This window comes from Trichomonas vaginalis, chromosome I, assembly GCF_026262505.1.
Source record: "Trichomonas vaginalis G3 chromosome I, whole genome shotgun sequence".
NCBI classification, from domain to species: Eukaryota; Parabasalia; order Trichomonadida; family Trichomonadidae; genus Trichomonas; species Trichomonas vaginalis.
In genome coordinates, this window is record NC_067203.1 from 22,524,874 (window position 1) to 22,552,438 (window position 27,565).

The window sequence follows — 27,565 nt, forward strand, 5'->3', positions numbered from 1 at the left end:
ATATTAACTATATCATTGCATTAATATAAATTTCACATTTTTATTCAAAATCGATAGAAAAATAACTGCTGTAGTTGCAAATTGATTCATAGATTAACGCATCCTTTGTCTCGATGTCTAATTGTTTTTATCTTTATTGCTAGATTCTCTCTGAGTTTGATCGAAAATATCGAACATAATGGCGAATAATATCGGGATTGAAGTGAAATAACACCGGAAATCAATTGGCTTTGCAACACCTTTTAAATTCTGAGCATGTTCATTGGAATAAACTTCAAATGAAAAGATGAAAAATATTTTATTCTGAATAAATAAACAAACAAACGAGATAATCGGATTAGAAATGATCATGAAGAACTTTAGCTTCATCTTCTGATATCAATCCTATCAAACCTGAATTTTCTTCGACTAGTGACTTGAAAATTTCGAATTCATTGATTGATTCCATTGGAAGATGGTAAGGACAAATGATTCTATCACTGACAATATAATCATCATCGTCAGATTCATCCTTTGTCTCTTCCTCTTCATCGGAATCTGAATCATCGTCACTGTCGTCATCAGAATCAGAGTCGGAATCACTTGAATCGGAATCATCTGAGTCATCTGAATCAGAGTCACTGTCGTCAGAATCGGAATCATCGGAGTCATCCGATGAATCTGAATCATCATCGTTTTCTTCATTATCGACATTTTCTTCATCTTCGTCATCAGAATTATCACGTTCTTTGAGTTTCAAGAGTCTGTTAACCATGTAACAAGCTGCCTGGAAAGCAGGAGTAACACCGAGCTTTAATAAATTCAAAAGAAGGATTATTCCTGCTTTGCTTTCTTTGTATGTTGTCAAAACATGATGAGGAATTACATTCAAGAAGAAGTTCAAAATTGTTTCGTTTTGAGCTATTCCTTGCAATACTTCAATGTTGTATTGACTTGAAGCTGAAAGCAAATAAACGAGTGCAACAATAATTCTCATGTTGCAATTGCTTCTTGGCTTCTTCTTCTGTTGGAACTTTGTCACAAATTTTTCTAATTGAGCATAAGCAACTTGAATAAATGAGTCAACAATTCCATATCCTTGTGTTACAACAGCCATCAAATATAAAATATATGGTAATGGATCGCATGTGAATCCTCCATCTTTCTTATGTTGTATGAACAAGTTATAAAGAAGCATTGCTGACTCTGTTGCAGCAGTAGAAAATGCCTGGTCAGCAGCGAATTCGTTTTGATCAGCAATCAAAGGATAAAGATACCAAACAAATCTTGGTGTTGCTGTTTTGAGTAAAATTTGAGAGAAATCATCATGAGCAATCATGGCATTATAAACATTAATAAATCCTTCATAGAAAACTCTATCATGGTTCTTAATATTTAATGAGAAGAATGATAGAATTAATATGAAATCTTCATGAGGAAATGTTGGATTTGCCGAAGCAACTAATTCGACAATTGTTGGATAAATCAACTCAAGAAGAGATGTCATAATCTCTGTATTGTCTTGTATATAATCCATGATGTCAACAAGAGTGCTAACAATGTAATCTGCTGTTGTATTAACGCATGATTGGTCTTCGTTTCCAATTGTTTCAACTAAAAATGGTGTCAAAGTTTGAACAACATCAGAAATGCATGGAACAACAGATTGAGGGTTCTTTTCGACCAAAAGGGAGAAGAACTTGAATAAACCACGAGCAGGAAGTTCCATTGCTGCATTGATAACAAGTTCAACAAATGGAGTTATGTCGAATTCGAAAGATCCCGAAATTCTCTTATAACAAGTATTAAATAGTTTGGAACTGAACAAAACAACAAGTGGATTTGATTGAGCTACTTCAGTTTGCATAACTTCTAATGCAACAGCACAGCCATGTTCTGGATCAACATGTCTTACAACTTTTGCATAAACATGGAGAGCTGTAAGAACCAAATAAAGTGGAGAATTTGGATGAGCAATAACTGCTTCACAAATTTCAGCAACTTCTGGTGGTAGAACATTAGGGACTTCAAATTCTCCGATAGTTTTATGATGCTTCTCGGCTTTGAGTTGATCTTTTTGGTATTTTTCGAACTCTTTTTGCTTGAAACAATAATCTAAAGCTCCAATTAAGAACAATTTAGCATCAATGACTTCAGGATTATCATTTTCAATATCAGGAGAAATGTATTGAATAATAACATTACCCTCAATGTTGTGTTTTGTTAATAATGTGTTAATAATTTCAAAAGTTACGTTTCTAGGAATGGATTTCTTGATGAGGTTGTAATCCATTTCCTGAGCAATGAATAATTGTGGGTTGGATTCGAGCTCTTTAAGTAAATCTGGGGTAATTTGAGAGGCAGAAATAATCAAATTAAACAAACTCTCATTAATTAATGATGTATCGATAGAAAAGAATATCAACTGATATATTGTATAAATAATTCTTCCGAGAACAGCAGGATTATGTGGATTTGGAAGAATTGTTTGAATTGTTTGTGAAATAATCGGAGAAAGTGCTTCTCTGAAGTGAGCAGCGAATTCAACTCTTCTAGGATCTTTTGATATCGCTTTCTTTTTCTTCTGCTTGCCAATTAATGTTGAGTGGCAAGTATTTAATAATTTTAAGATTGAAACTTTCAATGTAACAAATTCATTAGATGAATCAGACATTGTTAGCAATGAGCAAACTTTTGGAATGATATTATCGAAAATTCCACTCTCGGGGATTAAATATGAAAAACTTAGTGAATATCTCAGAGATTTGATAATGATATCAAGTAAAATTGCATAGTTGCAATTGTTGTAAGCGTTTTCAATTGATGTATCAAAGTAAGCATAAATCCTTTGGAATAATTGTATTGAAATCTCATCAATTACTGATTCATATGAATCAATTCTTTCGGAGCATGACTTGAACCAAAAGTTGACAATGGTCATTAGGTAAGCAACTTCTGTCAATTCTGAATGTTGGTCGAACAAAGTGATGCAATATTCAACCCACCATGTATAAGAATAATAGCGAGGAGCGATTTCTTCAAAGATGTATGTTATGTAATTACGGATTTCGTTGGGTAAAACAAAGAGCAATTGGAAAGCGTTTTCAATTATAACTTTTTTAGCTTCGTCTGGCCAAAAATCATTCTCATACCATTTGAGTCTGATTGAATTTTTGATTTGGATCAATATTTGCTTGGCAATAAAGAGGTTTTTGCATACATCAGATGTTAATGATTGAATAAGAGCGAAAATGAAATTTGGATTTTGGTGGAGCTCGTCAATTTCGCTCATTAAACTATCGAGAGCATTCTGATCTTGTGATTGAAGAACTAGGAAAGCAGATGGATTAAAATCCATATTTCAATACTTTGCGCGGCAAAACTTTACGTTAAAATTGAGTGAAATTGAGAGCTTTCCCGGGAATATCAAAACTTCAATTTCATATTGTCATTTTGTGATATTGATCTTTTCTAATCGAAGATAGCTAAATTTTGATCAAATTTTATGTGAATATGCTATGAGAAACATGAAATAATTCAAAATCTTAATTTTTTACTGAGAAAACAGTTCCAGCTATAGCTTAAGCTTGTGTTGTGCCAATAAAAAGATATTTCTATTCGAAATTGGTGTTTTTACAAAAAAAATTATACGTTTATCAATATAAATAAATCAAAAAAAGAAATCAATTTAAAAATAAAGCAATTAGATGGAGTTTTGTGACTGCTGCATCTTGAACTCCTGGTGAAATTCAGAGATAGATATTTTATCTCTGCCAAATCTGTTAGAAACTGTGTCGAAGATCTGGTTAGCCTCTTCTTCTTTAAGTGCAAGGGCTTTAACCATAACAGGAACGATATGAGCTCTATCTCTAAGAAGGAGGAAATCTTCATCTGAAAGGCCAAGGGCTACGTATCTGCCTGGGCCACGTAATGGGTTGGGGAATGGGTTAGGCTTTGTTCTAATGCCAAATGTCATGTCCTGAGGAACTTCCCTATCACGATAAGCTTCTGTAGGACCTCTAGCGTCCATAAGGCCCATGCCTCTGATTGTATCACCAACAGTAAATTCTATGGCTTGTGTAGAAAGGCCAGCTGGTGGTCTCTGTGCTGGATCTCTTGTTCCATGGAGCTGATCTGCAGTCATTGTTCTCATTGTAGTGCGTGTCCATGGTTCAACTGGATCTGGATCTGGAACGATTTGATTATTGTCCGCACGATCAACAGGTAATGGAACAAGATTTGTTCCGCCAGTTGTGTTTGTCATATCCATTACTTCGTTAAGGTGATCGATATTGCCTTCACCCTTGATACCGAATGTATGTGTTCTTAAGTTGATTTTTGATTTTTCCCAATCGTAATTTCTTCTTGTTTGATATCCTGGTGTAAGAGTAACATCGTTTGGAATATCACATAATGTGCCTTGAATAACTTGTCCGGCTGTTTCTCCAAAGCGAGTATTAACACCAAAGCCTCTTGTCTTAAGTTCTTCTGGAATAACTGCAACTCCATCGCGTGTTTGGCCAAGTTTTGCCTTGCTACGTTCGTAATTCTTTTCTTGAGCTTCGACGAATCTCATATGTGCGGCTGTTTCATGGTCTGGTTCCATCTTCAAACAATCAGCAGCGGAAAAGTTCTTAGAACCACTGCTAACGCCAAAGACGAGATTTGATGGTAAAGGTGGATCAATAACACCGTGTGTATGAAGTGGAACACCTGGTTCACCTAAACGTTGATTTCGATAAGGAAGTTGAGCATTTGGTCCTTTAAATTCTACATCATCCTGAAAACATCCATTTACGCCGTCAAATTGTTTGCTTTTTATACCAGCTGGTGGTACATCTCGTGTGTAAAAACGGGGATACATTGAAAAGTAACGGACAAAAATGTCAGTTTTCTTCTGGCACTTTTTTAATAACAAGATCTAAATGAATTTTTCTGTTAGAAATCGAGAAGCTACAATCAATATAATAGATACTTTTGGATTTACCGAATGAATGGATATGATAGCAATCTCAGATTTCATAAGATTTCATCATTCATGAAATTTTAATAATTAGCCATGAATGAGATAGATTTATTATTAATTCAAGGGTTTTTATCCAAATACATTATAACCATATATGTATTAACTAAAATTTTATTCTGTTATAGTTTTTCCATCGTTTTACAGCCTTCTGGATGATATATTTTAGTTTCCACTGTTCTGTACGGCATGTGGTTAAAATGTTGAATCGACTTTTCTTTCATAAATTATCGGGGACAGAATACCATGATCCGAACTGTAGAGCTAGGTTGATTTTCATATAAAAATGCCTGAAAGGCATCTATTTGTGATTAATCTCCAATTGACAAAAAAATTGGAGAAAAAAAATTAGTTTTTGAGAATTTTAACAAAAACTACTTGCAAAATTCATGGAGGTATATAAGGGTATCCAAATATAATCTGAAATATAGAAAATTTTGAAAATTTAGCTCATCGAATAATTCTACAAAACGGTTTCCGTCAAAAAGCGAAACATAATGGGTTGTGTCCAGTCTGAGCCAGACACTATCCTGATCCTTGGCATTGGATCTGCGGGTAAAACAACCATCCTGTTTCGATTGAAAACAGGCCAAGTACAGAGCACACAGCCAACAGTTGGTTTCGTCGCAGAAAATATCGAAATTGGTGGAAAAGAATATTTGTTTTGGGATTTAGGTGGTCAAGATAAAATGCGACCACTCTGGAAGCACTATTTTGAAGGTTCATCAGGCGTTATATTCGTAGTCGATTCAGCAGATACGTCGAATTTTCAAACGGCGAAAGAAGAAATACACGAAGTTGCACATGCAGCGCAGCTGCGGAAAGTTCCTATAGCTGTATTTGCAAATAAGCAAGATATCGAGGGTGCCGCTAACGCAGAAAGAATTGCATCAATATTAGAGCTCCCATTAATCGGAAAAGACCGTTGTGAAATATTTGAAACCAGCGCATTAACTGGCCAAGGATTAGATGATGGCATGAAATGGCTTTCTGCTGCAATTGAAACGAGCAGGAAGTAGCCAACGAAATTAAAGTGTTAATATTCTGTATAAAAATTACAAAAATTTTTTTAAACTACCGAGAAAAAATTTGAGAGTAGGGGTAATTTTAGCTAAAAGTGACACGCTTGTAAAAAGTGACACACCCGTGAAGGGTGTGATTACCGATCAGTAATTTCGACAGTTTAGAATTTAAAATTTTTTATGGAACTGTTGCGAGTTTCAGAAAGAATTTAAGGAATATAAGCAAAGATTTGAATCAAAATCTTAGACCTAAGCCGCTCGATTCGCTCGCGGCTTCCGCGAATTACAGATCAGCAAAGATTTGAATCAAAATCTTCGAACTAAGCCGATCGCTTCGCTCGCGGCTTTCTTTATTATTTTAAATTTGCATATTTCCATCAAAAGTTCATAAGGTAAAAAATTTCGTTTATTTTTACTAAGAAAAAAAGGTTTTTGATAATAAATTTATTTTATTTCGAAAAAGTAGCAATAATCGTAAAAGGGTATTGATAGGCTTGCTAAAGTAACTAATTTTAGCTGTCAAATACTTTTGTATTTTGAAGTAAATTAGTATAAATTTGTTTTTACTTTTATTTCGAAAAAGTAACAATAATCGTAAAAGGGTATTGATAGGCTTGCTAAAGTAACTAATTTTAGCTGTCAAATACTTTTGTATTTTGAAGTAAATTAGTATAAATTTGTTTTTACTTTTATTTCGAAAAAGTAACAATAATCGTAAAAGGGTATTGATAGGCTTGCTAAAGTAACTAATTTTAGCTGTCAAATACTTTTGTATTTTGAAGTAAATTAGTATAAATTTGATATTATTTTAACTCCCTTTGAAAACCTCAATTTTCCATACAGAGGGAACGGGAATAGCATCCAATATTCCCTGAGAATGGTTGCGCATTCTCAGTTCCCTCTATATTTCGAACGAAGCTCTCATCGGTCTTTTTTTTTAATACTAAACGTTTTTTTCCCTGTCACTTTTAGCTAAAATTTGGGGTTGCCCACCAATATTAAGCATAAATTGTAAAATTAAATTATCAATGAATAATTTTATCGAAAACAGTTTATTTCATAAGAAATATTTATTCTTTACTAACAAATACAAGATAATTATTAGATCTGAAACGAACTTGACGTAATAATAATTACAAATTCTGTTTTATTTGATTAATTGAGATTTATTGACCCGTCTTGGTTTGTGTCGCTACTAGATACATCTATAACTAGCAAGATGGCCGTTATCAAAAGAATTAAGGCATTTAATAAAAAGGATAAACCCGTTGTAACGATTTTAGAGCCTACATTTTTATTAATTGCAAAGTAGCATGAATTTGGTTTCTTAAATGGGCAATCATCGCTACTGATGTCGTTGATTTTATAAAATCCGCAGCATTTATATTTATTTTGTATTGTATCTATTTCGTTTGACTCAATATTTAATTTCCAGATGGCCTGTAATGACGAAAGATAGATAGCTGGATTGAATGCAAGACGTAATCCGATGTAAAATTCAAAGAAGCAGATGAATGCACAAATTGATATATAAACAGCTGTATGATTTATGTTATTTGATGTTTTGAATATTAAAATTGCAGTTGTAAACGCAGTGACTAAAAATGTTGAAATTAGATTTGTTACAATCAAAGAATCGTCCAATAAATAGATACCTGACTTCTTAACATAGGTGCAAATGAAAATATGTAAAAAAACTGAAATGAAGACGCATCCACTGCTTATAATGCCTGCAAGCCAGTAAAGCGCTCCCATTTTTAGAATTTTTTTATCGTCCTAAATTTCACATCTAGAAATTCTTGTTTAATACATCCCTTAGTACGCAAAACCACTGAAGCATTGATTTAAATGATGAGGAAAGTTCTTCAAGGAGATCATTTAATGAATCAATGAGATTTCACTATATCTCAGCCACCCCTAACTACTCAACTGTTAATTTGATATAAAACTATTGCATTAGTGTTATACCTCAACTTATACAAATATTCATACATAATTTTATTTCATTTTTTATGAGAAATAGATACAATATTAACAACAACTAATTTTGCAAGGAAATGCTCTTGCTCGTTTTCAAAAGAAGGTTGACAGATTCTTTCGTTCATCCTCAAAATTGTTGATGCAAAGCCATCGCAATCGTCGCGTTTCAGGTTTGCATTAGTTCTTGAGAAACTGTTTTCTGAGCCCATTTTCAATTCGGCTTGCAAATGATCTCCATTATTTGCAATATACGATTCCACAAAAGTAATAATCCTTGCACCTGAAATTAGATATCCTCGCGGCCCTTCTAATTCTGGATTATTGTCCAATATTACACAGCGATATCCATGAAGAGGGGTGTTATCATTCTCTATAATAGGGAAATCATAATTGTTTTTAATGATATTAGTATATTTCATCATGCAAGTACATGACCCGAATTTCAATATTGTTGCCCTTTCTGATGAGGAACTAATTTTTTCGAAAGTTGAATAAAAAATTTCAACTTCAGAGTTCATAATTTTATATATGTAATCTTGTGATTGCATTTCTTTAGATGTGTTAATTCCATGAAATTGTTGCAAATTTTCAATATAGGCAATATCAGTATAAATATCGGTAGATATTCCAATTTTATGCAATGAACAATCAATAAATTTTGTAAATATTGGTTTAGTTTCATGTTTTGTGTACCAAAAATGTGCTGGATAATTATAATCAACTACATGGCAATCAGAAACGCATAAGCGATATAGAACAAGCTTTTTCCAATTATAAGTATATATAACACCTGCAAAAAGATTAGGATTGTTATTACTGCATTTGGTAAAAAAGCAATTTTCAACTAAGAAACATGAATTTGATAATACAATTGTCGTTTGTTGTTGATCGTGAAATCTACATCCATAAATCCAAGAATTAGAATTACAATTTTGATTTGAATTTGTAACTTTTTGTACGTCAACATCTTCATCAAATAAGAAATCAAATCAAGCTTGTGAAAGCAATCTGTGTGATTTTCTACTAGTGTCTTGTTTTATAATTGAAGAAAAAAGGTAAAACGCGAGATTCATTTTGTAAACTGGTATTTTTGAGAACAAGTTGAGATTATTTTATTCCGAAGAAATATTATTTACGCAAATGTCATTTAATTATACCAATTGCTTCAGCCTTCTTCAGAAACTATTTTGTATGAAAATATTTATATTTTTCTGAAGTTTACGTAAATTTATTTAAATTCAATTCATGATATAAATTCGTCAAACTCCATATTTTCAGGCAATGAAAAATAATCAAGTCCACTTTTGTGATAATATTCAAAAATTGTGAGTTAATTGCCAATGATTTACAGTTATAAATTTTTATCGTAATTTCGTTGTTCTTTTGATTCGCATGCATTTTCGAACTATGTTTCAATTTATTTCTTCATTCTATTATTCGCAATTCCTATTTTAAAAAAAAAATTATACCTCATACATGCATTTAATCGGAGAATTCAAAATATGTTCCTTATAAATTTACATTTTATCTTAAAATAATTTCATAATTTAGAAACAATATTGTTATTTTATCAAGTTAATAGAATAAACGTATCAAAGTGTATATGTAAATGTTTGGTAATGGTTATTGATTGTGATATCAAACAACAACAGTGTTATAAGATATCAAATTTCAATATGAAATGAATCTCATGAAATCCAAGTAATTGTTTGGTAAGCATTAATCGTTTGGTAAGTAAAGTAAAATTACTTCTGCAAAAAGGCAAGAAAGCATTTTAATTTCGCAATCAAATCTCTCCCAAAAAAATTGTATATGCCAAATTATTGTAGATTTCTATTGGATATTTACAATTTTAATATGATTTATTTATTTGATTATCTAACAAAATTTTTGGCTAGATCCTATCGAATCGAAATTTGATTTTTTAATGCATGTTCCTGTAAACGTGATTCATGATTTTAATCATTTTAGAAGCTATCCTATTGCTATGAATAGTTTTTAAGGACTTTTTCTGAAAATGTAAAATATAATCAATCTTTAGGAGGTCATTCGAGTAAACATCCTATTATAAAGCGTAGGCTGCTATTTTCTATTGCACTGCCCCAATGAAAGCTTTAAAATACTCTTGATTTTTTTTTTAGAGTGTCTGTACCTTTGGAAAAATCATTAATCAAAAATTCTAATTATTTGGGTTAGTGTCTGGAATGAGGTTGTTCATAGCACGGACAGATATTAGAGGTGTAATTTTTGAGATTTGGATTTATTCCTGCAATTTATATATCGAATTATTGGGAATATCTTGACGATAGATATGGTGTAAGTTATGTTAGATTGTTGTAAGCTTGAAATAATCATCTAAGATTCACAAAACTAAAAATTTAGAGAAATATATAGAATCAGTGATAAAAACGTATTTCTTTCTAATGAAATTCATCCTGGAAATTACCAGAAAAATAAAGAAAAATATTTTTTGTAAGAACATTATTTTTTCGCACCATGTGAAATAAGAAGTTCAATTATTTCTTTGCGATTAAGCGTTGTTGCAATATTAAGTGCTGTTTTTCCAGCTTCATCTATTTCATTGATATTCGCACCATGTGAAATAAGAACTTCAGCAGTTTCAATATTATTATTCCATGTTGCATTATGAAGTGCGGTTTTCCCAGCTTCATCTTTTTCATTGATATTCGCGCCATATGAAATAAGAACTTCAGCAGTTTCAATATTATTATTCCATGCTGCGATATGAAGTGCGGTTTCTCCATCTTCATCTTTTTCATTGATATGCGCGCCATGTGAAAGGAAGTATTCCAAAAGGGATGGAATATTAAAAATCGGTGAATAAGCAAAGCATTTGTGAATATCATTAGTTTGATCGAAATAAATTAAGGGTGCACCCGCATGTACGTTTATTTGAGAGTAGGAGGATTACCCTCTCAATTTTGAAGGCTTCGTTAGCGCAATATCTCGATGAATATTGTATTAAAATTGAATTTGCCCATACCAATATATCTGATACAATATCCTTAAGTTTTACTAAAAAGAATTTTTTAAAATCCCTGCAGATTCGGGGATTTTTAAATTTTTTGATTTTTTTCGCAAATTTTTCGAAAAAAAATATTTTCAGAAGAGCCTTAACGGCTAAGTTTTATGTTTAATGTTGAGTATCAAAAAGAATGGGCGTCTGAAATAGCCATCATATATCCCAGAAGCAAATAAAAATTCTGACTTTTTAAGCATAAAAAAATGAAATTTTATTTTTTGCAAAAAACAGGCCACCCGGATGTACGTTTATTTGAGAGGAGGAGGATTAAATTTTTGAAAGCAGTAAAATTTGTAAATATTCTAGTTATATAATAATATGTATTATTTTAAAAAATAAAAAATTAAAGCACGTTAAAATTTTTTTGATGAATTTTTACAAAAGCTACTTAGGATTAAGGGTTTCGTTTTGCGAAAAAAACGTACAATACGCAATTTCGCTAAAAAAACATTTAGCTAGCAATTTCGACCTTTGACTCCACTCAAGACGTCACTTTTTTAATTTTGCGGTATCATATTTTTGGAAAATCTTTATGAATATTATATAAAAAGTCTCTTTAATATCTATATTTCATATTTTTATCGATTTTTAAAGTTTTTGCGAAAAGTATTCAATTATTTTTGCTATTTGGTCGGGTAAATGTCAGATTTGCGACATTTTCTGATATGATATTCAGATTCTACGTTGATAATAATGCTTATAGAACCCTCTTGCTATTGTGTCAAAATTGCGAAACCGATAGCAAAAATATCTCGCAATATCAAAATTGAGATATTGAGTGAATTATGCATTATAGAGATTAAAAATCTGATTTGTGAAAACATCTCATCAGTTTCTAGCTAATTCAAAAATCTTTACTATCTTATTCGATTAAAATGAAAAGGGAATAGTTTCATTATGCTTTAAATGACAGCCTTATAATATAATCATAGTTTTCGCTCAATATGCAGCATTTTTTTTTCGAAATCTATGGTCAATATCCTAAATACTGATTGCTTTGCATTCATATCTCTTACATTTTCTATACCCACATCACTATTCATTGCTATTCCTATCTTTTTCATTTTTGTTTGTTTCTCGTAATTTCTCAAAAAACATGATAACTTGATATTTGTAAATATCATACTTTATAACGTAAATAAGAACTTGACCTATTAAGAAAAGCAGTAATGAAAAGAAAATCTGAAATTCATAAAAATTACAAGTTTCTGATGACAATTAGCTTAATTAAACCAGGTACAAGATTATATAATTGTATTTTCTATCCAATTATCCATATAATATCTTATCCAGAAAAAATAACTTGATCAATACCAAATGATTTTTTAACTAGTAAATAAAGTATTTTCTTTACACACACATTGTATATCATAGTTTTTTTTTGGTTTCGCAAAACAACCAAAAATTAATTAGCTATAAAAGTGACAATTTTAGCAAAACGAAACCCTTATTAGAAGAGAAAATACTATGTTATGCATGTGAAAAATAATGACCATAAAGATTTTGGATATAATTTATGAATTTTGATTAATTCCATAGATATGAAATAATTCATTAACAATGAAAAAGCCAATGGCATTTGAATTTTCATCAAGATACTTGTATTTAAGATTTTTTTTTGACAATCATTCTAAATCTTAAGGGATATATTGAATTAACAGATTGATTTCTATTTTCTAAAAGGTACTTCTGATAAGACTAGCAGTCCATCATTTCTCATGATTTTTTTTTTCTTAGGGCTTGTAAAAAAATAATCATTATCGTCCAGTTTTAAAAAAAGATGCTTTTTAATATTGTCTACTCTATTTGATTAACGTGGACCCTTAAGGGTCCACTGTAAGGCCAAATAAGGCCTATCGTCATCCCAAAAATATTGCTCAAGATGGTGTTTTTACTAAGACCCAAAACTTAAAAAAACACAAAAAAATTAACTTTACTCTTTTGAGATCCTTATCAGATGTGCAACAATTTGATGCAGTATCGCAATTCGAATCCGATTTTTTAATGTAGATGTACTCTAACATTCTTGAAAAAATGCAAAATGATATTAATTAAGCTTTTCATTTCTGTATCATACACGAAACAAAATCATTTATTATACTAAAATTTATCAAAGTTTGAATAATGAAAAAAATAATATCTAAATTTTTACATTGAGTCGGCTATTGATATGGTCAATATTAAATCGTTTAAAAATGGGCATTGGCCAGAATAATACCCACTAAAATACACTTTTTTTTAAATGTTATCAATTTGTTATGGTATATCTTTATGATAATGAATAAAATGCTTACCTTTCATAAGTAAATACATAATTTATGCTGAAACACAAAAAATAACACGAAAATTTTTTGCCAACATTTCAAAACTAAGGATAAGAGAGAGGGTCAAAGTTGCTATTTGTCACTTTTCCACAAGAATATAATGGGGAAAAAGTTATCATATAGTTGATCTCATTCACTGAGGTGAGAGATGCATGTAGTGTAATGTTATAAACAGTGGGATTGCTGCTCTAAGTCCTAGGTTCGAGACACATTGGCTTCATTTTTCTCTTTTTTATTGACGTAAACTATTCAATTTTTGTGTTCTCCATTCAAATTTCAGAATTTTTTTTGCAGATTTCACGCTACATTCGAAGTTACCTTTTGTAACAACCACCACTGCCTACGAAAGACGAAAGTGTGTCACGATTTCACCCGGAAATCCGACGGTTGTTTAAGAGTATGCACTTTTGTCACCTACTCCTAAGGATAATGTTTTGAATATATAAACAATAATACTTTGTCTGGAGAATTAAATTTGTGCTATCCAATTGTCAATTCTTTGAATTTTTTATAAAATGTACGATATTCCGACATTAGCCTCTTTAAATATAAACTACATGCATCAAAATATTAGTATGTAATGGCATTAAAGCGAATTTCCTAATTTCTTCTCAATTTAATTCCTAGAAAAACTTAGGAATTAATGATTGGAAATAGGTCAAAAAATTCCTAATATAAAATTCATACTTATAATAAAATCAAAATTCGAAAATATCTATTTTTCAAAACACGCATCCAGAAGCAAAAAAATTCGAAAAAATCATTTTCTTATAAAACTCGCTGATTTTTCAATTTTTATGTGATTTGAAGTGATAGAATATATTATCATCTTATTAAAACATATACTTCATTGTTACATTCACAAAATATTAATCAGAACACTAGGAAAAGTGGATTTTCGAAAAAAGACGATAACGATTATTTGCAAATCACCTCTCAATTTTGAGAGACTTTCAATTTTTACAATGGACCCTTAACACGACTTTTTCCTCTCAATTTTCCTGATCTCTTGATCCCCTGATCCCCAATTTTTAAAATTTAAAAATTATCAATGGGGGTGAATAATGGTAGATAACTCAATAGAGATAAATTTTGAGCATTATTCAAATTTTTGAATACTTTTTCAACATTTTTATTGTTGAATGGAAGAGAAGTTTAGTTCCCAAGTCTCTCCAACTCTTTTGATTCCATTATACTATAGAGCCACAGAATCAAAAAGAGGAGAAGATGCTATTCTTCATGACCCAAAAGCAGTTGAATTAATTGGCAAAATTGATTACGATTTTTCAGTATATCCAATGGATATCAAACCATCTTTAGGATGCCCCGTACGTTCATGGTATTTTGATCAAAATATAATAGAATTTATTAAATCTCATCAAAATGAAGAAACATGCATAGTTGTCAATCTTGGATGTGGTCTTGATACTCGTATGGATAGAATTGAGTATTTGGCAAATAAAAACAACGATTTTTCATTACAAAATGTCAAATTCGTTGAAATCGATCTTCCTGATGTCATTGAATACAGAGAAACCCTAATTCCACCTAAAGAGAATCAAATTCATATTTCAATGTCAATCTTTGAAGTAAAATGGATGAGAGATTTACTAGAAAAATATGGAAAAGTCAATTACATTTTTGTTGCCGAAGGAGTTTTTCCATATTTTGAAAATGAGACATTGAAGAAATTCTTTGATGATTTTGCGAACGAATTCGCTCCAGATAAAGTTAAAAATGTTGAATTATGGTTTGATACAACAGGAAGCAGTCTAATTAAGAAGAAAGAAAGTCAGCCGAAGCCATTAAAAGTTCATAAAGGCGCACCATTGAAAATGCAAGTTGATGATCCAAATGAATTTGAAAAATGGAATCCAAAGTATAAATTGATTAAAGCTAATACCTATCAGGATTTCTTCAAATGGCGTTGGGGAATTCTCTTTGGTTATTGCCTACCGCTCTTTCCTAGTATGATGAAAAAGTTTAGTTTCCTTTGTGGATTGAAATTGAACTAAAACAATCAATAAGTAAAACATCATCTTTACTGAATTAATCTGTTATTATGTTTTTAACCATAAATGCGATGGATATTAAATAACAGGTAAGATATCGCATTTGTGAAGGCAATATATCAAAAAATTGCATCATTTATAGTTTGATTGTAATTCAGCATTTGAATCATTAACAATAAATGAACCACTAGTCAATGATTAGTGTTAAGATATGAATGACAACTGTTCAATCTAAATCAGAAATAAACTAATACGAAATATCATATAAATTTTTTACTCAGTAATAAAATAGATGGACAACACAGAAACAATTATAGCACTCAAGATGTGAGTATTGAATGTAATATCATGCACTCTGGATATCAAATAATTAAAAGTATTGTCTTGAATTTGTACCCTTCCAATACATGATTTTACTGTATTGAACATATGATTTCTTTTTATCCATATAAAATTTTGCGCGCGGAAATGAGAAAATTTGTAAACAATCAAATAACGTACAATTGAAATTTTTTTTTCAGTTTTTTGTTTTGTACGGCGACCCAGACGAACCAATCTTTAATATAGATTATGCAATTAAGTATGCACCCAACCTAGATCCAAACTTTGTTATTAACAAAATCATGTCTGGTGTTGACATTTTACTTGTTGATCCACAGATTTATCCAACACTTGTATCACCACTTTATGTATTTAGAGATATTTACACGGAGCAACACGAACCAGATCTTGTTAAAAAATGCAATTTTTTACTTGATTATATCGCAGAATATCCACATAGAGTTGAAATAGCAAGAACATTAATGAACAAACCTCCAGAACCGGAACCAATACCACCAGCACTCGAACCCGATGAAGTAAATCGTATTGTTGATGACATAATTCAAACTGACAATATAAAGTACTATCCACGTGATGAACTTGAGTTAATCCTTGCAGAACTTCGTAAAAGAAGAGTAGAATATCAGGCCAAGGGTGAATACATCAATGCTCAAAAGGCTGATCAATATGCAAAAGCAATTATGACGTTTGGACAACTTGGAGCTGTGGAGCAACTGCAAAACAACAAAGTAGAAGAAATAAGAGCCAAATTACAAGACGCCAAATCTCAGTTAGAGAATAACAAAGCGAAATGGGAAGAATTATACAATAACTTGAGAAATCAAGCCAAAGAAGACCTTACACAAATCAATACTAAGTTCGAAGATGAAATACAAGAGATCAGCAAAGAGTTTAATAACGATTTACCCGCGCATTTCAAAAAACCATCAAATCAGCTCTTACAACTTCGAAGAAGACAAAAAGCACTTGTAGAATCGAAGAGATACGATGAAGCTGCAACTACTAAAGAGAACGCAGACCGCCTTGAAGAAGAAGAAAGAAGGAAAAACCTCGCAACATGGCATAAATCAATTCAGAAGAAAATTGACGCGAAAAAGAAGGACCAAATCAAGACTTTGACGGCGAGAAAACAATTCTGGAAACGTGAAGAAGAAGCATTAGTTAACGAAGCGAATGTTGATGTTGAAAAAGCCCAACAATCAATAGAACACATCAAAATAAACTTGAAACAAGCTGAGAAAGCGCAAAGTCTCGCAAATCAACTCAAAGAGAACTCTAAAGAAAACATAAAGAACAATGGAACGAAATTGCCTCCACTGCAGACAAAGACGAGAATGACTGATGCTGCTAACTTCAGACAGAGAGCAATTCTCAATGCACAGATTTATACAAGGCCTGCTGCAAGTCAACCTCCTGCTTCTCCTTCTGCGAAAAAATAAATATTTGTTTGTTTTATTTTAATTTTTTATATTCATGTATAATATTTTTCTCATACAAATATTGATCTTTTCAGTTAAGGGTGCACACGAGAGGATCATGCAAACTTCAGAATTTAGAACCTTATTTTTAGGCATTATCTTGGCTACCTATTTAGGCTCGAAAAGCAAAAAATATCAAAAAATACAACTTGACTCCATTATGACCCTTTCATGGAGGTAGTTTTTATCCGCTAGTATTTTCCCTTTGAATCTCTTTACAATTCGAAATCAAATTCAAACCTCAGTAGAAGAAAGGAAGAATCGACTTACTACGGTTGTAATACGAATAAATACATATATTTAATTATTTTTATTTACATAATAATTGTTTGAAGCTCATATTCCATCAAATTTTTAAATAAAAACATTAAAATGTTGAAAATGTTCATATATTTTAATAGGGTTTTGGCACTTTATTGAGGAATTACTACATACATAGTCGAACTGAACTTGATATTTTGAAATTTAAATTATTTATCAAAATTAAAATTTAACTTGAAATTTATAATTATTTAGTCATATTTTGCATAATTCTAAGTAGATTTTGTAAAAAATCAAGAAAGAAAAATTTTAACGTGCTTTATTTTTTCTTTTTTATAATAATACATATTATTATATAATTAACATATTCATAATGTTTCACCCTTTCAAAAATATAATCCTCCTCCTCTCAAATAAACGTACATACGGGTGGCCTCTTTTTTCAAAAAATTAAAATTTGAAATTTTGGGCTCAAATATTAGAGATTTTTTCAACCTTCAACGATATATGTTGTCTATATCAGACCTCCTTTCTTTTTGATACTTAACATTGTTCCTAAATCTTAGCCGTTAAGGCTGTTCTGAAAATATTTTTTTTCGAAAAAATTCGAAAAAAATTCTTAAAATTCAAAAATCCCTTAATTCCTGAGGATTTTGGAAAAAAGTTTTTACATGAACATGTGTATATTATATGAAGTATATTGATAAGGTAAAAATCAAATTTTATTGCATATTCATCGAGAAAATAAACTAACGAATCCCTCAAAATTGAGAGGGTAATCCTCCGCCTCTCAAATAAACGTACATACGGGTGCACCCTTAATCTGATTGATTTTTGATTCATTTCCATAGATTCAAAATATGTTCAAATTATTGTTTCTCTTACATTGTTGTTCAAAATTGGACTTCTTCTGCGATTCTATAAGAATCTAGCATTCCCTTTTCTATGAAAGCTAAAGCAATACATATTGGGAATGGTGTCCTGATAAATAAAGATTTGCTTGATTGAAAAATACCTTAGTGTTTGGGAACTTGATGTGCACAGCATTCATCTCATTTCTATGACAAATTTTCCTGTCTTCACCACTCTTTTCTGATGACTATCATTAAAAAGACTAACAAAAAAATTCTCAATTCCAGATTTCGATAGAATGAATGGATTCCATGTAATTTTGAATAATTCACGGTATCGACAAAGGCATTCACAGCAGCTATAAGTATGTTAAAATCCATGAGACCATCTATCAATAAATTAAAATTCGTATTCTTCTCAAAATGCGAACTCATAAAATAGAGTATGATAACAATGCCTATATTTTGAGAATGCATAGGTTTCACCATATGAAACCTTATATTGAGAAAAATAATTTTCGAAATTCTCTAAATTTAAACAAAACTAAACATTTATAAAAACAAACATAAAAAATAATATCAACTTCTTGCTCTCCTTCTTGCTCTTCCTCTTCCTCTCCTACCAGATTCTGGTGTTGGATCTGTATAATTTGGATCATTTTCGTGATATGCTTTCTTTTGAGAGGAAGCTTTAGAAGCCATGTAGTCATAATATTTGTGTCTTCCTGGTTTTCCATCTCTCCATGACTTGTTTAGAAGTCTCCATTCTCTGTTAACTCTTCCATTTCCGTAAATGAATGGGTTAATGATGAAATAGCCAACAAGTCCTGCGAAGATGATGAAAACACAGGCAAATCCTTTCCAATATTTGGGAAGCCACAAATCTAAAGCACAGCCAAGACAACAAGAAGCAAACATAAGTGGAACATGGTAGTGGTACAAGAACATTGTACGTGGAACACCATAAAATGGTAAGTATGAAACCCAATATCCAACAATAAATCTTAATGCGTAAGGAAACTGTTTCTTTGACCAGAATCCAAGCATGCTAAGTATAACTCCTGAAAATGTCATGACGTATACGAATAAATTGCCACAGCAAACGAAATCTCCTTGCCATCTAGGGTAATACATGATCCATTTATCAAGTAGCAGCGGCCAATCGAATGGCCTTGACATACTATCATGCGGTTCAAAGTTCAAGCCATTAGAAATGAAAGTACTTGAAATGACATCTAAAACTCTGAGAGTTAAAGGCGGCCAATGAACAAATTGTATGAAAGCAGTCTCATTATCTCGTTTTCTATCAATCAAACTGTAGGATTCCCAGTCGGAATCGAATACATCTTCGGTTCCATATGGTAATACAGTAAAATGATAGGCCCAAATTGCAAAATGAATGAGGAGACCTGGCCAAAGTGAATACCATATCCTTGAGCATACTTCTGCATATAAATCTATGTCAAAATCGAAATTTCGGAAAATAATAATTTCAACAATTTGAGTATAAGCTGTTAGAAAGATAAGAGAGAGTGCAGTGTTCTTAATTGAGAAGGCGAGACCCATGAAAAATGATGAAATTTTCATCCATCTCCACCATTCTTTCGTTCTTGTATGTTTTGATAGGAAAAGATTAATGAATATCATACTAAACATCGTATAAAAGTGTAATGTGCCATCTGTAAAAAGAAATTTTCCTTCTGCTATCATAGAAGTCTCAATTGAGATTAAAAATCCCGAAGTAAATGCAGCAATTTTCGAAAATAGTGCTGATCTCATTGCAACATAGATCATGCATGGTACTAATGAGCTGTACATGATAGGAGTAATTCTAAGAGAAATGAAATTTTCATCTTTGTATCCTCTGTCGTATCCTTCAAACATTATGCTTCCATTGTACTCTTGAAGCCAATCCCAGAAGGCAAATTGTAATTTGGCGAATGGCGGATGGATATCAAAAAAATATTCGCCTTTAATGTAGCCATTTGTAAAATTTCCGAAATGGACTTCATCCCAAACGACATCTGGCGGATTTTGCGTGTTGTAAAGTCTTACATAATATCCTATCATTGATAAAATTATCATTAAAAGGAAATCGGACCATTCCATTGCAATGTGTAGCTTCGATGGGTTAATATATTCATGGAGTCTGTATAATCCAAGTCGATTTACAAAGCGAAAAATAATCCTGAAAGTTTTCTCAATCATTTTTATGCGAAATTTTAACAGTAAAGGAACATCTTATCCGAAAAGATTTTATATTGAGAGAGAAACATGTTTATAGACGAAAAAATTTTTTTTTCAATCGCGATAATTCAATAAAAATCTTATTTTCTGAATTATTATAAAAGTGACACCAAGATTTGTCAAAAACGATGAACCAGTCACCTCTCCTTGGAGATGATGATAAAAAGTGTACAATTAGGCGCATAGCATACATATCTGTAATCACAACACTTTGCGTTGCTGCATTTATTGTAATTTTAGTTGGTATTCTTTTACCATCAAAAGAAATGCGTTTCATTATGATTAATGATATCCATGTTGATCCAAAGTACAAGAACGATTCTATTGCTGACTATAATACATATTGCAGAGCTTCAAATGGTTCAAAAATTCCAAGACCTTTCGGACAATACATTTGCGATACTCCTAATGTTACATTCGAATCACTTTGCAACTTTTTACCAAAAGTTGAGAAGAATCCTGCTTTCATTGTCTTCGGAGGTGATTCATTAGGTCATTCTCTTGGCCCTTCAAGAGAACAGATTTCTGGTGCAATCCAATACCTGCTAAACAAGATGACTGCAAGCTATCCAAACATTCCAGTCTTATTCACAATAGGAAATAACGATCTTATTCCAAACTACGGTAACTTCACAAATGATCCAGATGATTTCGCATCACTTGCTGAGATATTTAAGAAATACATGAATACTGAGCAATATGATACCTTTAAGAAGGGAGGATTTTATTATCACGATATTCCATCTCAAAAACTTCGTATTTTACTTCTTAACAACATCATTTATCACTGGCGTCATGGAGCTTATGACCCACAGAACCCAGATCCTTACAATCAGTTCGCTTGGATCAAAAATGTAACTCAAGATGCAGTAAATAAGAAGATGAAGGTCGGAATTGTCATGCATACACCAACAGGTGTTGCCCATGATGATTACCAGCCAAACTATCATACAGAATACATCAAAACCTTCTATGATACGATAAAAACATTTAATTACGAATTTATCCTCGTTTCTCATACTCATAAGGACCAATTCATCCCAATATGGAAGGCTGAGACCGAATTATACAGTCTTTGCGCTCCTGCTGTTACTCCTGCCCATCTTAATAATCCTGGCTTCCGTATTTACACTTTAAAGGGCGGATCAATGTTCAACTATCACCAGTACTTCGCAGACATCTCAACCAATCCACAGAATGACTTGGATTGGAGATTGGAGTACGATTTCAATTCATTATATGGAGTAACAGGAGTTTCCGTGGAAAATATTCGCGCAGTTGTTAAGAAATTGACAAATGATGTCGTAGAATTTTGGAAATATAGAGAAACTCTGTTTGCTAAGGCTAGTCTCGACATTTCGTTCTACAAGTGCATCCTTACCGCTGTTACAGCAGAAGAAGCACATGAATGCAGAGATGGTCGCAATTCTATTCGTACAACCATCAACCCTAATTGGTATGATGAATAAATAAAATATATTTATAGTATTTCAAATTAATATTCTTTGTTCTTTTGGATATATAAATATTACTATATTAGCAATTGAATAAATGTGTAGTTACTAAAACTTCTAAACTGTATCTTGATTTCATTTCGGCAATTCAGGAAGAATGATAATTAGATCTTATAGAATGATTCAAAATTGTATGTATACTGCTATTTTAGATTGCTATGGTTAATATTCTCACAAAAAATTGGTCATAATTTGCCTCAACGTTATTTTATTGTAGAATTGAATAAAAGTACAAGAAAACTAAGATGTGACTATATTCACTCTCTAAAACCAATTTCGATGCAAAATTGAGAATGATTCAAAATTTGTTTCGAAAGGTTATTAATTCTTTATCATTGTAAGAGCAAATTAAACATCTCGAAAGAGGATACAGAAAATCTTATTTCATTATCAATTTATTCATAAATTCAAAGGGATTTCAACCACTTTGTAAAAATAAAAAATTCCAAATCTATTAGTGTAATAAACAGAAATTCATCAAAAGTGACAGCTCTCAATTTTTTGACATTTGTAAATTCTAAATTGAATGAGAAAAATGAAATAATACTAAGCATAATACAATATTCTAGATTTAATTATAATTAGGAAAAAGTTAGTTTTGAGAGTACTTTTCATAGGCATATAGAATGAAATCTTCTGAAAAATAATATCACATAAACTCATATTATTTTCTAATATATAACTATTTTATATAAAAATCAAATTCAATGATCTTAAAAGCGAAGGATAAGCCTCAAAATTTACGAATATAATGAGTGGGAATATAATGCTTATCTATCATAAAACCATATGAAATATCAATTTTTGCTTTACGCCTAATTTTTGACGACAATTAGCAAAAAATGTTAAATGTTAACACTCAGTCCATTTGAATATGAAAAATAAAATTGACTTTGATTAAATGTTTTTATTTATCATGCAATTCTTCTTGCGACCAAAGATTTGAATAAAAGTTCAAAAAATAAGATAGCTTAAAAAATAATATACGGTAGTGTTTACTAATAGATGAATAGTATATAAATTCTATTAAAATGGATTTGATCCAAAAAAATATATAAAATTTGATCATAAATAAAATCGTTTTAAATTACCTCTTCATTTAAATTATAACAATTATTTTTGATTTTATATTTTTTTGGATCAAATCCATTTTAATAGAATTTATATACTATTCATCTATTAGTAAACACTACCGTATATTATTTTTTAAGCTATCTTATTTTTTGAACTTTTATTCAAATCTTTGGTCGCAAGAAGAATTGCATGATAAATAAAAACATTTAATCAAAGTCAATTTTATTTTTCATATTCAAATGGACTGAGTGTTAACATTTAACATTTTTTGCTAATTGTCGTCAAAAATTAGGCGTAAAGCAAAAATTGATATTTCATATGGTTTTATGATAGATAAGCATTATATTCCCACTCATTATATTCGTAAATTTTGAGGCTTATCCTTCGCTTTTAAGATCATTGAATTTGATTTTTATATAAAATAGTTTTATATTAGAAAATAATATGAGTTTATGTGATATTATTTTTCAGAAGATTTTGTGTTCTTCTTCAAAATTTTATTTTTTTATTAAAAAGAATCTTTACAAAATATACATTTACTTTAATTAATATTTAAAAACGTGCTCTATCAAAAGTTCCAAAAATTCAATATTTTAGCTTTTCTGAGGTGTCACTTTTGATGAATTTCTGTTTACAACATTAGTATATAAGCCGAATGCTTTTAGAACCATTTTATCAATATGAATTTAATTTTACTTGTGAACTAAAAAAAAATATTTAGCAGCAGCCCTTCTTCTTTTCTTGTGTTGGGCGATCGAGAGAAACACCGCCGTGATTGCCCTTATCAAGTGTATCTGGTGATTGATTTTCAAGGAAGTACTTTGGAATATCTGTGAAAACGTCTTCGATGCATTGTCCTGTCTTAGCAGAAACTTCGTAGAAGTGGGCGCCCATTGACTTAGCCTTTTCTTGGCCCTGTTCAGCAGAAACTACACGATCACCCTCGCAATCGCACTTATTAGCAAGAAGGAATAATGTGATATCGGGTTCAGCGTTCTCGCGAAGAGAGTTAAGCCATCCATCAACTGACTCGAATGATTCGGCGTCTGTAACAGAATAAACAATTAAGGCTGTCTGTGCACCACGATAGTACATTGGAGTCATACCTCTGTAACGCTCTTGGCCAGCTGTATCCCAAATTTGGAGACGAACCTCTGTTCCATTAACATTAGCTAATTTCGAAACATAAGAAGCGCCAAGTGTTGGAGCGCTGTCTTCACTGAAAACGCCTGTTGTAGCCTGGCGAACAATGCATGTCTTGCCGACATTTGTATGTCCAACAAGAACGATTTTAAGTTCTTTTGGTTCAGATGCCATTGATTTTTGAAAAAAATGGTTTTATGAAAAACCGTCTGTTTCATTTGTATGATTTCATAGAAACGATGAAAATTGACATTCGCGAATGATAATAGTAAATTTACGATATTTATGGGCTGTTAAGTAATTTTAACAAAGGGTTTCGTTTTGCGAAAAAAACGTACAATACGCAATTTCGCTAAAAAAACATTTAGCTAGCAATTTCGACCTTTGACTCCACTCAAGACGTCACTTTTTTAATTTTGCGGTATCATATTTTTGGAAAATCTTTATGAATATTATATAAAAAGTCTCTTTAATATCTATATTTCATATTTTTATCGATTTTTAAAGTTTTTGCGAAAAGTATTCAATTATTTTTGCTATTTGGTCGGGTAGATGTCAGATTTGCGACATTTTCTGATATGATATTCAGATTCTACGTTGATAATAATGCTTATAGAACCCTCTTGCTATTGTGTCAAAATTGCGAAACCGATAGCAAAAATATCTCGCAATATCAAAATTGAGATATTGAGTGAATTATGCATTATAGAGATTAAAAATCTGATTTGTGAAACATCTCATCAGTTTCTAGCTAATTCAAAAATCTTTACTATCTTATTCGATTAAAATGAAAAGGGAATAGTTTCATTATGCTTTAAATGACAGCCTTATAATATAATCATAGTTTTCGCTCAATATGCAGCATTTTTTTTTCGAAATCTATGGTCAATATCCTAAATACTGATTGCTTTGCATTCATATCTCTTACATTTTCTATACCCACACCACTATTCATTGCTATTCCTATCTTTTTCATTTTTGTTTGTTTCTCGTAATTTCTCAAAAAACATGATAACTTGATATTTGTAAATATCATACTTTATAACGTAAATAAGAACTTGACCTATTAAGAAAAGCAGTAATGAAAAGAAAATCTGAAATTCATAAAAATTACAAGTTTCTGATGACAATTAGCTTAATTGTTGCATGCTAAGATCAGTCATAATGTAAACCTCTCAATTTTATTGTCGTGGGAAGTATCTCAATTCCTTCAAAAAAATTGAAAAACTATTTAATTTTAAAAATATAATACTTTTAATTAGTTAATTAATTGGAGATATTTTTTAAAAATCACTTTTGATAATACTTTTGAGAACTTTAATTAAAAAAATATATTCAAAAATATCCAGGATATCAAGAGGGAATTGTTCCTTATGAGGTATATAGTTATGATGTATACCTCATAAGGAACAATTTCCTCCTTAAAATGAGAAAACTTGTTCGAAATTGTTTATCATTTCGAACAAGTTTTCTCGTTTTTAATAAGAAACTAAAGGCTATGAGGCACTGATTATATATTAGTGCCTCATAGCCTTTAGTTTCTAATAGATAGCTGGGAAACTTTCTCCAAATGATAAGTTATTCAGAGAAAGTTTCCCAGCTATCAAGAGGGAATTGTTCATTATGAGGTATATAGTTATGATGTATACATCATAAGGAACAATTCCCTCATTAAAATCCTAGACATTTTTATACTTATTAATCAACCATTCAAAATCATATTCCTCTGAAAAGTTATTTTATTAAAAATTTAGAATTTTAATAAATATAGAGTTTTAATTTCATACAATACCTATATATTTTCAATAATGGAATTTGAAAACCATTCTCAAAAGTTCTCAGAAAACCTTTTTTTCATTAATTTTAAGAAATCCGAGTATTAAATTAAGTGATAAATTCGTTTGACACTACTTTAATTTTTAAATTCAAAAAATTATATGTGCTTCTTAAAATGACTCAAAAAAATTTATTATAAAATAATATATAATATTAAAAATCCCACAACATTTTTTTACTTTACATAATCGTACTTCCTCGACGATTAATTTCCACTCAATTTCTATCGTTGACCGAACTTAGCATGCAACATAATTAAACCAGGTACAAGATTATATAATTGTATTTTCTATCCAATTATCCATATAATATCTTATCCAGAAAAAATAACTTCATCAATACCAAATGATTTTTTAACTAGTAAATAAAGTATTTTCTTTACACACACATTGTATATCATAGTTTTTTTTTTGGTTTCGCAAAACATCCAAAAACAAATATGCTATAAAAGTGACAATTTTAGCAAAACGAAACCCTTATTTTAACTATGGCTGAAGCTAATTTTAGTAAAATCAAATGTATCTTGTCGTTGACTAGTGTTTGCAAATTACAGTTCTGGTGAGAACTCATGTATTATGTATATGGATTATAAACATGGGAATTTTCATCTTTAAAACATCAAATCTAAATATTCCAACACAAATTTCAAACGGCAACGTATTGATTTCATAGAACCAATATAATATTTTATAGATGGATGTCTGTACTTTTGAGCTCAAATGCCAAAAGATTTAGAATTTAAATTTAAAATTTTTGTCCGATTATGATTACCGATAATAATCACAATTAGTGATTTATCTGTTCGAATCTTAGGGCATATTTTGAATTGCATGACTTCTTCATTGATATTGAAAATGCTCGAAGTTGCTATTGTTGAAGAATTCAAATCGATATTCTCCAAAATGATTTTGTACAGTAAACAATTGACTTGCATATGAAATCATAAAATAATCGGGCGAATAAAAATTGTTTGAATTTTTCCATACATAATATGCTATTTAGAATTTATAAATACATCTCATGAGTAAATTACGAGTAGTTCATTTAACAAATCAAGAAACTAACCACGAATAACTCGAACTTTTTTCGTGCAATGATATATATATATCAAATTTCAAAGACTGTCGTGTTACTTAGTTCTTTATGTAAGTGCTCCTAGAAATAACGTTAAATGATGTCTTTATGAAAAGCAATATTGATTATAGGAGGAGTTCTTTTCGAAGAGCTTCATTTGAGACATCATATAAATATATATAAGGAGCTCTCCGAAAAGAACTTCTCTTGTAATCAATAATATTTCATATATATGTGAATTTACTTTTCCGATGTTATTTAGGTTGTTTGGAAAGTGAATTCTAGAATATTGGTACTTTTGAATAATAAAACTTTTTGAAAATTACTTCAAACATATATTTATTTAATTTGAACTAAAGAAT

The 27,565-nt window shown here is 30.7% G+C and overlaps 10 protein-coding genes across 10 annotated transcripts, besides 5 other annotated features; 4 read left to right on the forward strand and 6 right to left on the reverse strand.

Moving 5' to 3' along the window:
* Window positions 1-80: 80 nt before the first annotated feature.
* On the reverse strand, window positions 81-3,337 carry TVAGG3_1031900 (armadillo (ARM) repeat-containing protein family; the record flags this gene model as incomplete). Its single annotated transcript, XM_001312822.1, has 1 exon — window positions 338-3,337. The coding sequence occupies one exon, from the start codon at window positions 3,335-3,337 to the stop codon at window positions 338-340; it is 3,000 nt and encodes a 999-aa protein (XP_001312823.1).
* Window positions 3,338-3,604: 267 nt separating this feature from the next.
* Window positions 3,605-4,848, reverse strand: TVAGG3_1031910 (uncharacterized protein; the record flags this gene model as incomplete). Its single annotated transcript, XM_001312821.1, has 1 exon — window positions 3,683-4,843. One exon carries the CDS (start codon window positions 4,841-4,843, stop codon window positions 3,683-3,685), a length of 1,161 nt encoding a protein of 386 aa, XP_001312822.1.
* A 635-nt stretch (window positions 4,849-5,483) lies between these two features.
* Window positions 5,484-6,069, forward strand: TVAGG3_1031920 (GTP binding; the record flags this gene model as incomplete). The annotated part of the gene is made up of 1 exon (XM_001312820.2): window positions 5,500-6,021. One exon carries the CDS (start codon window positions 5,500-5,502, stop codon window positions 6,019-6,021), a length of 522 nt encoding a protein of 173 aa, XP_001312821.1.
* Window positions 6,070-6,095: 26 nt separating this feature from the next.
* Window positions 6,096-7,014: a mobile genetic element.
* Window positions 7,015-7,179: 165 nt separating this feature from the next.
* TVAGG3_1031940 (uncharacterized protein) lies at window positions 7,180-7,779 on the reverse strand (the record flags this gene model as incomplete). Its single annotated transcript, XM_001312819.1, has 1 exon — window positions 7,180-7,779. One exon carries the CDS (start codon window positions 7,777-7,779, stop codon window positions 7,180-7,182), a length of 600 nt encoding a protein of 199 aa, XP_001312820.1.
* A 230-nt stretch (window positions 7,780-8,009) lies between these two features.
* On the reverse strand, window positions 8,010-9,079 carry TVAGG3_1031950 (uncharacterized protein; the record flags this gene model as incomplete). Its single annotated transcript, XM_001312818.1, has 1 exon — window positions 8,028-8,522. One exon carries the CDS (start codon window positions 8,520-8,522, stop codon window positions 8,028-8,030), a length of 495 nt encoding a protein of 164 aa, XP_001312819.1.
* A 4,682-nt stretch (window positions 9,080-13,761) lies between these two features.
* Window positions 13,762-13,791: a mobile genetic element.
* A 722-nt stretch (window positions 13,792-14,513) lies between these two features.
* Window positions 14,514-15,420, forward strand: TVAGG3_1031970 (S-adenosyl-l-methionine-dependent methyltransferase yktd-related family; the record flags this gene model as incomplete). Its single annotated transcript, XM_001312817.2, has 1 exon — window positions 14,514-15,386. One exon carries the CDS (start codon window positions 14,514-14,516, stop codon window positions 15,384-15,386), a length of 873 nt encoding a protein of 290 aa, XP_001312818.1.
* Window positions 15,421-16,006: 586 nt separating this feature from the next.
* On the forward strand, window positions 16,007-17,164 carry TVAGG3_1031980 (uncharacterized protein; the record flags this gene model as incomplete). Its single annotated transcript, XM_001312816.1, has 1 exon — window positions 16,007-17,164. The coding sequence occupies one exon, from the start codon at window positions 16,007-16,009 to the stop codon at window positions 17,162-17,164; it is 1,158 nt and encodes a 385-aa protein (XP_001312817.1).
* A 78-nt stretch (window positions 17,165-17,242) lies between these two features.
* Window positions 17,243-18,282: a mobile genetic element.
* A 557-nt stretch (window positions 18,283-18,839) lies between these two features.
* Window positions 18,840-20,626, reverse strand: TVAGG3_1032000 (dolichyl-phosphate-mannose-protein mannosyltransferase protein; the record flags this gene model as incomplete). The annotated part of the gene is made up of 1 exon (XM_001312815.1): window positions 18,895-20,385. One exon carries the CDS (start codon window positions 20,383-20,385, stop codon window positions 18,895-18,897), a length of 1,491 nt encoding a protein of 496 aa, XP_001312816.1.
* Window positions 20,627-20,684: 58 nt separating this feature from the next.
* Window positions 20,685-22,522, forward strand: TVAGG3_1032010 (sphingomyelin catabolic process; the record flags this gene model as incomplete). The annotated part of the gene is made up of 1 exon (XM_001312814.1): window positions 20,691-22,031. One exon carries the CDS (start codon window positions 20,691-20,693, stop codon window positions 22,029-22,031), a length of 1,341 nt encoding a protein of 446 aa, XP_001312815.1.
* A 14-nt stretch (window positions 22,523-22,536) lies between these two features.
* Window positions 22,537-22,573: a mobile genetic element.
* Window positions 22,574-23,751: 1,178 nt separating this feature from the next.
* Window positions 23,752-23,789: a mobile genetic element.
* Window positions 23,790-23,867: 78 nt separating this feature from the next.
* On the reverse strand, window positions 23,868-24,467 carry TVAGG3_1032040 (GTPase protein; the record flags this gene model as incomplete). Its single annotated transcript, XM_001312813.2, has 1 exon — window positions 23,868-24,467. One exon carries the CDS (start codon window positions 24,465-24,467, stop codon window positions 23,868-23,870), a length of 600 nt encoding a protein of 199 aa, XP_001312814.1.
* Window positions 24,468-27,565: the final 3,098 nt, after the last annotated feature.